We start from the raw sequence: 15,417 nt of genomic DNA on the forward strand, positions 1-15,417 counted from the left end.
CGACTCCCAGTGGGGATACCACTACATCTTCTAAGGAAAGGGTTCTGAATGGACCCGCCATTCTACCTAAAGATATTTATTTTTTTAAATTTGTTTGTCACGATGTCTGGGTGTTGGTAGGCTGATTTTAGATTTCTACTCCAGCCTTTCTTGATTTTAGAAGGGCATGACATGCCTATATCTGTGACTCCTCCTCCTTTTACTCCTCCACCTCTTTTCTTTTCGCATGACTATATGTACTTGTGACTTTTCCATGTGTTTGTTGTATCTTCTGAGCAGTTTGTCAGCTTTTGGACACCTTTTAAGGTGTTTTCTGTGTGTTTTCTATGTGTTTGTATGTGTTTGTGTTTGCCTGCCATTGGTATCAATGGGGTTCGAAGGTGTTCGTCGAACATGCCCCAATTTGACGAACCGAACCGAACTCGAACACTAGGGGGTGGCTCAACACTACGTATCACCTGTATGCAGATGGCAATCGGGTTATGGCAGCTTTCAGTCTCCCGTGGAGACTATTGAAGCATGCCAAAAGTAAAAAAAAAAAAAAGTTTTACAAAGTTCAAATCATCCCCTTTCCCCCATTCAAAATAAAACAAAGAATAATAAAAAAAAAAAAAATCACACAATCATATTTGGTACCGCCGCATTCAGAACAGCCTAACCTATCAAAAAAAAAACCTACCTGATCGCTAAAACAGCATAGTGAGAAAAAAGTGAAAAACCCCAGAATTATGATTTTTTTTTGGTTGCCATGACATTACATTACAATGCAATAACGGGCTATCAAAAAATCGTATCTGAACAAAAATGGTATAATGACAAACGTCAGTTCGGCGTGCAAAAAATAAGGCCTCACCCAACCCGAGATCATGAAAAATGGAGACGCTATGGGTATCGGAAAACGACACAATTTTTTTAAACCCCTTCCTGACCTATGACGCATACACTGTGTTATGAAAGTCAGTGCCTATCCGACCTGTGACGCAGCATATGCGTCATGGCGGGATGGCATTCCTGCAGGTAAGGTGAAAGGGTTAACTGAAATTTCACCCAACCTGCAGGAACAGGGGGACTTATACTTTAGCCCAGGGGGGAGGCTTTGCCCCCCCCCCCTTGGCTACTATCGCCCTGGTGACCACTTTGTCACCACCCCCCAGGTCTGATTGGAGCTAGCGTCCATGTGACACTATCTCTCCATTCAGATGAGGAGGGAGGGAGAAAACCATGGCTGCCTAGCTGTCCAGCTTCATGCTGTTCGAGGAGGCTGAACAGCGAGGTGCCTGTTTGATGCCCTGCCACATACCGCCAACGCCACCACCATCACTGCCGCCAGGTACTCCCCTCTGCTGCCCTACACTCCCCCCGACATCCGATTCCACGCCCCTGCCCCACTAATCTCCCCTCTGCCCAACTGATCTCCCCTCTGCCCTGTGGATCGCACCCTGCCCGCGGATCTCCCCCTGCCACGCTGATCTCCAACTGCCACACTGATCTCACACTGCCCCACTGATCTCCCTCCGCCCCGCTGATCTCCCCCTGCCCCAGGTTTCCCATTAGGGTTAGAGTTGGGCTAAAGTGAGTTGGGCTAAAGTTAGGGTTAGGGCTAAAATTAGGGTTAGGATTAGGGTTGGGCTTAGGGTTAGGGTTGGGATTAGTGGTAGGGATAGGGTTGGGATTAGGGGTAGGGTTAGGGTTGGGATTAGGGGTAGGGTTAGGACTAGGGTTGGGATTAGGGGTAGGGATAGAATTGGGATTAGGGTGTGTTAGGGTTAGGGTTGCAGGTAGAATTTGGGGGTTACCTCTGTTTAGGCACATCAGTGGCTCTCCAAACGCGACATGACACCCGCAGACCATTTAATCAAAGTCTGCATTCCAAAACGTCACTACTTCCCTTCCGAGCTTCGATGTGTACCCAAACAGTGCTTTACCCCCACATGTGGAATATCAGCGTACTCAGGACAAACTGGACAACAACTTTTGGGGTCCAATTTCTCCTGTTACCCTTGTGAAAATAAAAAAAATTGCGGGCTAAAAAAATCATTTTGAAGAAAAATATTTATTATTTTCACAGCTCTGAATTAAAAACTTCTGTGAAGCACTTGGGGGTTCAAAGTGCTCATCACACATCTAGATTAGTTCCCTGGGGGGTCTAGTTTCCAAAATGTGGTCACTTGTGGGTGAGCTCCAATGTTTAGGCACACAGGGGCTCTCCAAACGTGACATGGTGTCGCTAACGATTGGAGGTAATTTTACATTCAAAAAGTCAAATGGCGCTCCTTCCCTTACGAGTCCTGCTGTGTGCCCAAACAGTGGTTTACCCCCACATATCAGGTATCGGTGTACTCAGGAGAAATTGCTCAACAAATCTTAGGATCCATCTTATCCTGTTGCCCATGTGAAAATGATAAAACTGAGGCTAAAAGGCTTTATTATCATTAAGTGGTATGTCGATCTCCAAATTTAACCCCTTCCTGACATCCGACGTACTATCCCGTCGAGGTGGGGTGGGCCCCCATGACCGCCGACGGGATAGTACGTCATAGCCGATCGGCCGCGCTCACGGGGGGAGCGCGGCCGATCGCGGCCGGGTGTCGGCTGCATATCGCAGCTGACATCCGGCACTATGTGCCAGGAGCGGTCACGGACCGCTCCCGGCACATTAACCCCCGGCACACCGCGATCAAACATGATCGCGATGTGCCGGCGGTGCAGGGAAGCATCGCGCAGGGAGGGGGCTCCCTGCGGGCTTCCCTGAGCCCCCCGCAGCAACGCGATGTGATCGCGTTGCTGCGAGGGTCTTACCTCCCTCCCTGCCTGCTCCAGACCCGGATCCAAGATGGCCGCGGATCCGGGTCCTGCAGGGAGGGAGGTGGCTTCACAGAAGCCTGCTCAGAGCAGGCACTGTGAAGCAGCCTGCACTTCTCTCAGATCGGTGATCTGTCAGAGTGCTATGCAAACTGGCAGATCACCGATCTGTATTGTCCCCCCCTGGGGCAAAGTAAAAAAGTAAAAAAAAAAAATTCCAAATGTGTAAAAAAAAATTAAAAAAAATATTCCAAAATAATGAAAAAAAAAAAAAAATATTATTCCCATAAATACATTTCTTTATCTAAATAAAAACAAAAAAAAACAATAAAAGTACACATGTTTAGTATCGCCGCGTCCGTAACGACCCCACCTATAAAACTGCCCCACTAGTTAACCCCTTCAGTAAACACCGTAAGAAAAAAAAAAAAAAAACGAGGCAAAAAACAACGCTTTATTACCATACCGCCGAACAAAAAGTGGAATAACACGCGATCAAAAAGACATATATAAATAACCATGGTACCACTGAAAACGTCATCTTGTCCTGCAAAAAACAAGCCGCCACACAGCATCATCAGCAAAAAAATAAAAAAGTTATAGTCCTGAGAATAAAGCGATACCAAAATAATTATTTTTTCTATAAAATAGTTTTTATCGTATAAAAGCGCCAAAACATAAAAAAATGATATAAATGAGATATCGCTGTAATCGTACTGACCCGAAGAATAAAACTGCTTTATCAATTTTACCAAACGCGGAACGGTATAAACGCCTCTCCCAAAAGAAATTCAGGAATTGCTGGTTTTTGGTCATTCTGCCTCACAAAAATCGGAATAAAAAGCGATCAAAAACGGTCACGTGTCCGAAAATGTTACCAATAAAAACGTCAACTCGTCCCGCAAAAAACAAGACCTCACATGACTCTGTGGAGCAAAATGTGGAAAAATTATAGCTCTCAAAATGTGGAGACGCAAAAACTTTTTTGCTATAAAAAGCGTCGCTGGTTTCACACTTGCGTTTTTGTCTGCAGCGTTTTTTGCACAAAAAAACGCATGCGTTTTTTCCCTATATTTAACATTGAAAACGCATGCGTTTTTTTTGTACACGTTTGGTCGCGTTTTCAAACGCATGCGGTTTTTTTCTGCATGCGTTAATTTTCAGAAATACAACCTGCAGTATTTTCTTGCGTTTTTAAGCACATGCGTTTGTTTGCGTTAAAAACGCATGCATTTTTATCGAAAAAAAAACAGAAAACACACTGAAAAGCCACCCACCACCATCATTGTGATAAAGGGATCCAAACCCTAACCCTAACTCTACCCCTAACCTCACCCCTAACCGTTTAATGAACATTTTCTGACAGTCATAGTGCCACGTATTTCAGTGCCACGTATTTCAGTGCCACGTATTTCAGTGCCACGTATTTCAGTGCCACGTATTTCAGTGCCATGTATTTCAGTGCCATGTATTTCAGGGCAACGTATCACATATTTCAGTGCCACGTGTTTCAGTGCCACGTATTTCAGTGCCACGTATCACGTATTTCAGTGCCACATATTTTAGTACCACGTATTTCAGTTGCACGTGTTTCAGTGCCACGTATTTCAGTGCCACGTATTTCAGTGCCACGTATTTCAGTGCCACGTATTTCAGTGCCATGTATCACGTATTTCAGTGCCACGTGTTTCAGTGCCACGTATTTAAGTGCCACGTATCACATATTTCAGTGCCACGTATTTAAGTGCCACGTATTTAAGTGCCACGTATTTAAGTGCCACGTATTTCAGTGCCACGTATTTCAGTGCCACGTATTTCAGTGCCACGTATTTCAGTGCCACGTATTTCAGTGCCACGTATTTCAGTGCCACGTATTTCAGTCACGTTTAGGGTTAGGGGTAGGGGTAGGGTTAGGGCTAGGGTTGGAGGTAAAGTTAGGGTTGGGGCTAAAGTTAGGGTTGGGGCTAAAGTTAAGGTTGGGGCTAAAGTTAGGGTTAGGGTTTGGATTACATTTACGTTTGGATTAGGGTTGGGATTAGAATTATGGGTGTGTCAGGGCTAGGGGTGTGGTTAGGGTTACCGTTGGGATTAGGGTTAGGGGTGTGTTTGGGTTAGGGTTTCAGTTATAATTGGGGGGTTTCCACTGTCCAGGCACATCAGGGGCTCTCCAAGCGCGACATGGCGTCCAATCTCAATTCCAGCCAATTCTGCGTTGACAAAGTAAAACAGTGCTCCTTCCCTTCCGAGCTCTCCCGTGCGCCCAAAAAGGGGTTTACCCCAACATATGTGTTATCAGCGTACTCGGGACAAATTGAACAACAACTTCTGGGGTCCAAGCTCTCTTGTTATCCTTAGGAAAATAAAAATTTGGGGGGCTAAAAATCATTTTTGTGGGAAAAAAAGATGTTTTATTTGCACGGCTCTGCGTTATAAACTGTAGTGAAACACTTGGGGGTTCAAAGTTCTCACAACACATCTAGATAAGTTCCTTGGGAGGTCTAGTTTCCAATATGGGGTCACTTGTGGGGGGTTTGTACTGTTTGGGTACATCAGGGGCTCTGCAAATGCAACGTGACGCCTGCAGACCAATCCATTTAAGGCTGCATTCCAAATGGTGCTCCTTCCCTTCCGAGCTCTGTCATGCGCCCAAACAGTGGTTCCCCCCCACATATGGGGTATCAGCGTACTCAGGACAAATTGGAAAACAAATTTTGGGGTCCAATTTATTCTGTTACCCTTGTAAAAATACAAAGCTGGGGGCTAAAAAATCATTTTTGAGAAAAAAAAAAAAAATTATTTTCACGGCTCTGCGTTATAATCTGTAGTGAAACACTTGGGGGTTCAAAGCTCTCAAAACACATCTAGATAAGTTCCTTAGGGGGTCTACTTTCCAAAATGGTGTCACTTGTAGGGAGTTTCAATGTTTAGGCACATCAGGGGCTCTCCAAACGCAACATGGCGTCCCATCTCAATTCCAGTCAATTTTGCATTGAAAAGTCAAATGGCGCTCCTTCCCTTCCAAGCTCTGCCATGCGCCCAAACAATGGTTTACACCCACATATGGGGTATCAGCGTACTCAGGACAAATTGCACAACATTTTTTGGGGTCCAATTTCTTCTCTTACCCTTGGGAAAATAAAAAATTGGGGGCGAAAAGATCATTTTTGTGAAAAAATATGATTTTTTATTTTTACGGCTCTGCATTATAAACTTCTGTGAAGCACTTGGTGGGTCAAAGTGCTCACCACACATCTAGATAAGTTCCTTAGGGGGTCTACTTTCCAAAATGGTGTCACTTGTAGGGAGTTTCAATGTTTAGGCACATCAGGGGCTCTCCAAACGCAACATGGCGTCCCATCTCAATTCCAGTCAATTTTGCATTGAAAAGTCAAATGGCGCTCCTTCCCTTCCAAGCTCTGCCATGCGCCCAAACAATGGTTTACACCCACATATGGGGTATCAGCGTACTCAGGACAAATTGCACAACATTTTTTGCGGTCCAATTTCTTCTCTTACCCTTGGGAAAATAAAAAATTGGGGGCGAAAAGATCATTTTTGTGAAAAAATATGATTTTTTATTTTTACGGCTCTGCATTATAAACTTCTGTGAAGCACTTGGTGGGTCAAAGTGCTCACCACACATCTAGATAAGTTCCTTAGGGGGTCTACTTTCCAAAATGGTGTCACTTGTAGGGAGTTTCAATGTTTAGGCACATCAGGGGCTCTCCAAACGCAACATGGCGTCCCATCTCAATTCCAGTCAATTTTGCATTGAAAAGTCAAATGGCGCTCCTTCCCTTCCAAGCTCTGCCATGCGCCCAAACAATGGTTTACACCCACATATGGGGTATCAGCGTACTCAGGACAAATTGCACAACATTTTTTGGGGTCCAATTTCTTCTCTTACCCTTGGGAAAATAAAAAATTGGGGGCGAAAAGATCATTTTTGTGAAAAAATATGATTTTTTATTTTTACGGCTCTGCATTATAAACTTCTGTGAAGCACTTGGTGGGTCAAAGTGCTCACCACACATCTAGATAAGTTCCTTAGGGGGTCTACTTTCCAAAATGGTGTCACTTGTAGGGAGTTTCAATGTTTAGGCACATCAGGGGCTCTCCAAACGCAACATGGCGTCCCATCTCAATTCCAGTCAATTTTGCATTGAAAAGTCAAATGGCGCTCCTTCCCTTCCAAGCTCTGCCATGCGCCCAAACAATGGTTTACCCCCACATATGGGGTATCAGCGTACTCAGGACAAATTATACAACAACTTTGGGGGTCCATTTTCTCCTGTTACCCTTGGTAAAATAAAACAAATTGGAGCTGAAATAAATTTTGTGTGAAAAAAAGTTAAATGTTCATTTTTATTTAAACATTCCAAAAATTCCTGTGAAACACCTGAAGGGTTAATAAACTTCTTGAATGTGGTTTTGAGCACCTTGAGGGGTGCAGTTTTTAGAATGGTGTCACACTTGAGTATTTTCTATCATATAGACCCCTCAAAATGACTTCAAATGAGATGTGGTCCCTAAAAAAAAATGGTGTTGTAAAAATGAGAAATTGCTGGTCAACTTTTAACCCTTATAACTCCGTCACAAAAAAAAATTTTGGTTCCAAAATTGTACTGATGTAAAGTAGACATGTGGGAAATGTTACTTATTAAGTATTTTGCGTGACATATGTCTGTGATTTAAGGGCATAAAAATTCAAAGTTGGAAAATTGCAAAATTTTCATAATTTTCGCCAAATTTCCATTTTTTTCACAAATAAACGCAAGTTATATCGAATAAATTTTACCACTAACATGAAGTACAATATGTCACGAGAAAACAATGTCAGAATCGCCAAGATCCGTCAAAGCGTTCCAGAGTTATAGCCTCATAAAGGGACAGTGGTCAGAATTGTAAAAATTGGCCCGGTCATTAACGTGCAAACCACCCTTGGGGGTGAAGGGGTTAAAAAGTGTATGCTCAGACATTTCCTCACCGACATTAGGAATTTGATTCCTTGGCTATGGAAAAATCGCCTTCACATACTCAATTTGTTGCTGGAACTCAATTACATCTACAGAATGGAACAAATGATAGGTCAAGTAACAGGAGATCCAGATAAGCTATACAGCCCGTGGGCTCCTTGGATTGTGTTTAGGGAAACCCCAAACCTAGATTCTTGGCTATCTGGAGCTTAATTTGCACATACAAATAAAACACCCTTTTATAACAAGGATAAGTTCAATCGGGTTTGCTCCGCTCATGTAGATCCAGTCAAATAGACCTTCATTCATTCTCCCTGCTTGTTGGTGGGCCCCCCCGATGGAGAGATTTCAATTGCAATTTTAATTTCAATCCCTTGTCCCCAGCCCAAACTAACCTTTCCCTTCCCTCCCTTCTTTCTCTTTCCTTCTTTTAACTATCTTCTTTTTCACATCTTAAATTTGATATTACCGGTTTCTTCATTCATGAATAAGTTCAGTTCAAAATGCTGGTAATAAAAAAATTTTCTCTAAGGATTTTAATGATACTAACAGTCATTACCAATGAGCAGAAATGATTGGAAATGCCATTACTAAATATAAATATAAGTATAACAATTTCCAGATTCATATTGTGACTCCTGTTAGTCACTAAATAAATTCATATACCTCCACATATTAGCTATATGAAACACCGGAGAACAAAAATAGGAGTTTTGTATAAAAAGTAAAAAAAACTTTATTTATACCAATACAAACAGTTTAAAAAACACCAACAACGTAATGAAAGTGCTATGATCAAAGACACCAAATGTAAGTGGCACACAGTATAGTAATGAATACATCATTGTATCAGTACAATAATCAAATAACTCCGGTGAGAACAACACCCTCCTTTAAGTATCCCAAAAGGCACAATCCTCATCCTAAGGGAGTGTTTATATAAAAGTCCACCAGTCTCATAAAGCGTCCAACCGTAACTTCCCCTTGAGAAAGCGAGGCTGACAGCGGCGTAACGCGCGTCGGGATGCGTGCAGTGGGCTCTTCAGTGCTAGGTGAGACATGATCTCTTGTTGTATCCGCTTGTAGGCCCACCAGGTCGGGCATATGTTACACTTTCATTACTTTGTTGGTGTTTTTTTAAACTGTTTGTATTGGTATAAATAAAGTTTTTTTGACTTTTTATACAAAACTCCTATTTTGTTCCTATTTGGTGTTTCATAAATATAAATATATTATCGATGTTAAGCCTTTATAATTACATGACTATGATCAAATTATACCTATACTTATGTTTATTTTCAAGACTGTACCTGTATTGTTTAATCAAATTTAATTCAATAAACTTAATTTATAGAAAAATGTAACAGCAATTTTTCATGGAAATTTTATTTTTAGCGACCTATCCAGGTTTGAAGTAACTCTGGGGGTCCTATATATTGGAAACCTTCAAAAGTGATACTATTTTAAAAACAGCACCCCTGAACATATTTAAAATTGCTTCCAGGTAGTTTATTAACCCTTAAGGTGCTTTTCAGGAATTAATGCAAAGTGGCATAACAGGAATGAAAAAGTGTATTTTACCACCTAAATGTCCCCTACTTCAGAATAGGTCACAGTAGTTGGCTGAATCTAAAGTCGCTATTTGGCCATGAACTGCCATGGCAAACATCAGGACCACACAATTATGATCTCAGAGTGCCAATGGGGTTAACCCCTTCATGACCGTGGGATTTTCCGTTTTCCCGTGTTCGTTTTTTACGCCCCTCCTTCCCAGAGCCATAACTTCTTTATTTTTCCGTCAATTTGTCCATGTGAGGGCTTATTATTTGCGTGACGAGTTGTACTTTTGAACGTCATCATTGGTTTTACCATGCCGTGTACTAGAAAACGGGAAAAAAATTCCAAGTGCAGTGAAATTGCAAAAAAAGTGCAGTCCCACACTTGTTTTTTGTTTGGCTTTTTTGCTAGGTTCACTAAATGCTAAAACTGACCTGCCATTATGATTCCCCAGGTCAGTACGAGTTCATAGACACCTAACATGACTAGGTTATTTTTCACCTAAGTGGTGAAAAAAGATTCCAAACTTTGCAAAAAAATATTTATATTTAGCCCCTTAGAGGCTGCTGTCGATAGTGACTACACCATATAAATGGTAGACAGTGTGGAGGCTTCTTCTTTAACCCCTTACTGACCTCGGACGGGATAGTACGTCCGAGGTCAGATCCCCTGCTTTGATGCAGGGCTCCGCGGTGAGCCCGCATCAAAGCTGGGACATGTCAGCTGTTTTGAACAGCTGACATGTGCCCGCAATAGCAGCTTAATGCTTGTAAGCAGCGCATGGCAGGTACATCATGCGCTGCCCACAAGCAGAGCACAGCTGCCGGAATACTCACCGGATGTTCATCAGAGATCGCAATGAGTATCCATTCCTCTTCAGTAGCGCACACTGACAGCCGCCTGCTTCCTGCTGCTGCCGGCGGTCACGTGTGCAGATACTTAAGAGAAATAAATAATAGGAGAGGGTAGAGATGGCCGTGCGGTTCAGTAGACTGAGGATCACTGCAGGATGTAGGCTTTCCGGAAGAGGTGGGTCTTCAGGTTCCTTTTGAAGGTCATAATGAGTCAATGTTTTTATTTTCCTGTTAACATGGCAGAGTGATGGCTTGTTTTTTGCAGGACAAGTTGTACTTCTGAACGACACCACTAATTTTACCATATAGTATAATTCCAATTGAGGTAAAATTGCAAAAAAGTGCAATTCCACAATTTTCTTCGCCTTTCTTTCTACCATGTTCACTGTATGCTAAAACTGACCTGCCATTAGGATTCTCCAGGTCATTCTGAGTTTGAATATACCAAACATGTATAGGTTCTTTTTCATTTAAGAGTGAAAAAAAAATTGGAAAAAAAAAAACAAACAATAATGGAGCTGACTTTTTGCGTGCCGAGATGACGTTTTTTTATTGATACCATTTTGGCATAAATAAAAATTGCTATGTTGTGGCAAACAAAAAAACTTAATTCTGGTGTCTTGATTTTTTTCCCCATTATGCCGTTTACCAATTAGATTAATTCTTTTTATAATTTTAATAGATTGGGAGTTTCTGAATGCGGCAACACCAAATGTCTGTATATTTTATTGTTTTATTTTGAATGGGGCATAAGGGGACGATTTGAACTCTTATATTTTTTTTTATAACTTTAAAAACATTTTTTCTACTTTTTACTTGCTTCAATAGTCTCCTTAAGTGACTTGAAGCTGCGATCTTCTGATCACTAGTGCAAGACAAAAAGGCCTTCAAGCCCTGTTATTTGTAGCAAAAATGCTCATCCGTTATGAACACCAGCCACTGGGTGGTGCTCATAGCAGAGCGGCAATGACAACCACAGGGGTCTCTTGCAGGCACCACGCTCATGTGATGGGGCGCTGATGGGCGGTCTTAAGACTCACTTCCAGCACGGCCATGTTAAATGCCACTGTTGGTGATTAACTGTGGCATTTAATGTTAACAGCCACAAGTGGATCTTGATTCCACCTGCGGCTGTTAGGAGAAGATGACAGCTGATCAAATCAGCCATGTAACTAAAAACATAAGGGCTCAACGCCGGAACGCATATCAAAGAGAGGGAGGCGACCTATGACTTACCTATACATAATAGGTCGTAAGGGGGTTAAAGGTACTTCTATATACACAACTCAATCTAAAAAAAACCCAAAAACATGCACAATAGAGAATATATTAAAGAAGCACCCTACCATCAAAGTTTTTATTCACCTGACATATTGCAATCATCATACTATATAGCACTGTGCACTTACAAATGCTCATTTTGCCTTTCTACCCAGATAATTCTTCACTTTTCCATTAGGTCTCTGACATCATATGAATAAAAACTGACTAGCTGAATGTAGAAACAGGAAGTCAATTTTCCTTGCATGAGTCATAAGTCACTGCATAAGTCCCTGGCAGGGGTGTAGTTGTGTCAGGAGTTGACGAGGGGTATGATAAATGCAGGAAAAAGAGGCTGTTTCCAAATAGAGCAAAGAAAAGAGAAGGATTAGCTGGGTAGAAAGACAAAATTAGCAATTGTAAGTATATATTGCTATATAATATGATTACTACAATATATTAAGAGCATAAAAACATTAAAGGGAGTGCTTCTCCAAGAACAGAGCTGAATCAAAAGCTGCATCAGAAACTACTAACAGCCATGTATTTCTGAAGCACTGGCAGTCGTAATGGTTAGTGGCAAAATTGTGTTTTCTACATGAACAGTCCAATTCTTAATACATACCAAAGCAATTTGAACTTCTCCTCCTGTAGCGTAAACATCGCCATCATGGTTTCCATAAAGGAAAAACTTGACTATACTTCCATAAATTAGAGGTGAAGTTTTCATGGTTTTTACCTATAACCAAAAACAGGCGGTAGAATTACAAGGGAAAGATGGATGAACAAAAAAACAGGAACCCTGTTTTTTTTCCCTGTGTTCAGTGTTCACCATGTGGGATAAAGATATGCATTTATAGTTTTAATATTTTTACACAATAATCACTATATAAAAGAGTGGGGTATGAGAAGGTAACAGCAGAAACCCCCATAAATGACCCCATTTTCCAAACTACACCTCTCAATGAATTCATCTACGGGTGCACTGATCATATTGATACCACGGGTGTGTCACAGAACCTTACACCATTTGGAAGTGAAAAAAAAAAATAATTACATTTTTACCACAAAAATGTTTTTTTTTTTTAGCTCCACATTTTACATTGTCACTTGGGGAAATGGGTAAAAATGGTTCAAAAATTTGTCACACAACTTCTGCTAAACATGGCAATACCCCATATGTGGCTGTACTGTACTGTACAAGGCATGACTTGGAAAGTAAGGAGCACTAGTTGACTCTTGGAGAACAAAATATCGTAGAATAGTTTATGACTCCATTCACAGCGCCCTTTAGGGCAGAAGAGCAGAAACCCCCTCAAGTGACCCCACTTTGGGAACTACACCCCTCTGGGAATTTCTCTACAGGTGTAAGGACAATTTTGACTCCATGGGTGTTAGTCAAAAACAAGCAGAAGTGAATATTACGGAGCAAAAATTGCAAATCTGCTATTGTAGGGCTCATTGACTGTAGTGTCCAGTACATTGAAGTACGCATACATTGCCCAGCTTGTGCTTCTTCAGACATGCACCTGTAAATTAGGCGGGCCCTCATAGCTACAGAAATGGCTAACGTGGATTTAACTGCAGTTAAGGTACTCTGTGGGGTACAGAGCAACCCCCTGAGGGATCACTGAATTGAGGCAGCAGAGTTACTCTGTACCATGTCTGGCCTCAGTTCAGCAGTGTCCTTTTCAGAGGTGCACAAAACTGTGGTCGAACACGCTTTTATAAACGCTTAAAAAGACAGACACTGCCAAATCACAGGCCAGACGGCGTCCACGGGACCTTCCTCTGCCTCATTAAAGGGAATCTTCCGCCAGGGGTTGCTTCTGAATTACGTATTCCAGAGATTTACATGGAAATACCATGAGCGCAGGATAAATGTGCACTGGGTATAACGTGCTCTTTGGGAAACAGAATTATAAAATCAACAGCAGGTGAAAAAGTGACAACAATAAGTAAAAAATAGTCTTGGTCTTCTCCTCAGGGTCCCCATCTGTGTGTGACTTGAATTTCTAAATAAAAACATTTGTACAGGACACTCAAACATTGGCTGACAGTACACACACTCTACTGCAGTAATAAAACTCACCAGTTGTCCAGTCTTATAAGTCTTTCCATCCCACTCGATGGCTGTAAAAGTTGCCCAAGGAGCTTGCATACGTTTTGATGTAATATCCAGTCGGCTAGTTATACCATTGAAACCAGAAAACTTTATTTGCTTGTCATATGTTTCATGGCATGTTTTTAACCACAATGCAAATTCTCTGTCAATTTTTACTCTTTGGTCCTGCCAAAAGTTAAGAACAAAAATACTTAATATATAAATTACACATTTTTTTATTTTTTTTTTAACACAACTGAAATACTAATAGATGATAGACAGAAAACTGTTGATCAACCTGGCAAGGAAAAAAAAAAAAATCAGATAACAGTATGCTATTAAAGTTCCTGCATATGTGGCATATTTGTTTGTATTAACCCTTTGCAGCCAAAGCCTGTTTTTCCACTGATTCTGAGACTGTTTTTCGTGAGATATTGTACTTCATGTTTCTTCAATATAACGCATTTATGAAAAAAACTGAAATTTGGCAAAAAATGTAGAAATTTGTCAATTTTCAAACTTTTAATTTTTGTACCCTTAAATCAGAGAGTGGTGTCACACAAAATAGTTAATAAATAACATTTCCCACATGTCTACTTTACATCAGCACAATTTTGGAAACAACGTTTTCTTTTGTTAGGACATTATAAGGGTTAAAGTTGACCAGTGATTTCACATTTTTCCAACAAAATTTACAGAACCATTTTTTTAGGGACCACCTCACATTTGAAGAGAGTTTGGGGGTGTTAACATAACAGAAAATACCCAAAAGTGACAACATTCTAAAAACTGCACCCCTCAAGGTGCGTAAAACCACATTCCAGAAGTTTACTAACCCTTCAGATGCTTCATGAGAACTAAAGCAATGTGGAAGGAAAAAATGAACCTTTTACCTTTCTCACAAAAAAATTACTTTGCAACCATTTTTTTTTTATTTTCACAAGGGTATCAGGAGAAAATAGACAACAAAATTAGTTGTGCAATTTCTCCTGAGTAGGCCGATACCCCATATGTGGGTGAAAGCCAGTGTTTGGGCGCATGGCAGGGCTCAGAAGTGAGGAAGCATTGTATGACTTTTTGAATACAAAATTGGCTGGAATCAATGGTGGCGCCATGTCGCATTTGGAGACTCCCTGATGTATCTAAACAGTGGAACCCACCCCAATTGTAACTCCAACCCTAACCCCAACACACCCCTAACCACACCCCTAACCATAACCCCAACCCTAACCCTATCTTCAGCCAACCCTAACCCTAACATTAGCCCAACTCTAACGTTAGCCCAACCCTATTTTTAGCCCAACTCTAACCCTAATGGAAAAATGGAAATAAATATGTTTTTTTATTATTTTACCCTAAGGGGGTGTTAAAGGTTTTTTTTATTTACTATGGGTTTTTGTATTTTGATTCATTTGTACATTGATCAAAATGAACCAATAGGAAAAATTTCCTATTGTTGTCAGGTGCCGTCCGGCAGATCTCGGCAGGTGCACTGCGCATGGGTCCGCCATTTTCTTCCCAGAAGACGACACCGGCGGCCCGTGGGACTTCATGGGGGGATGATCGGACACCAGAGGTACCGGGGGGGGGGGGGCTTGGGGGACCCCATTTCTCTCTTTGTACGATCACATCAGAGGAGAGAGAAATTAACCCCTTCCCGACCTTTGACGCCACGTAGGCGTCATGAAAGTCGGTGCCAATCCGACCTGTGACGCCTATGTGGCATCATGGAAAGATCGCGTCCCTGCAGATCGGGTGAAAGGGTTAACTCCATTTTCACCCTATCTGCAGAGACAGGGGGAGTGGTACTTCAGCCCAGGGGGGGTGGCTTCACCCCCCCGTGGCTACGATCGCTCTGATTGGC

The 15,417-nt window shown here is 41.6% G+C and overlaps 1 protein-coding gene across 1 annotated transcript in view; it reads right to left on the minus strand.

The window, feature by feature from the left end:
- Window positions 1-15,417, minus strand: part of SMCHD1 (structural maintenance of chromosomes flexible hinge domain containing 1) — a 584,899-nt gene that overhangs the window by 403,272 nt on the left and 166,210 nt on the right. Inside the window, exons 13-14 of the mRNA XM_077270310.1 lie at window positions 13,542-13,739; window positions 12,075-12,188 (exon numbers count right to left, since the gene is read on the minus strand). Coding sequence (XP_077126425.1) covers window positions 12,075-12,188; window positions 13,542-13,739 — 312 coding nt within the window. The remainder of the gene's footprint in view (window positions 1-12,074; window positions 12,189-13,541; window positions 13,740-15,417) is intronic.

This window comes from Ranitomeya variabilis, chromosome 6, assembly GCF_051348905.1.
Source record: "Ranitomeya variabilis isolate aRanVar5 chromosome 6, aRanVar5.hap1, whole genome shotgun sequence".
In the NCBI taxonomy this organism is placed as follows: domain Eukaryota; kingdom Metazoa; phylum Chordata; class Amphibia; order Anura; family Dendrobatidae; genus Ranitomeya; species Ranitomeya variabilis.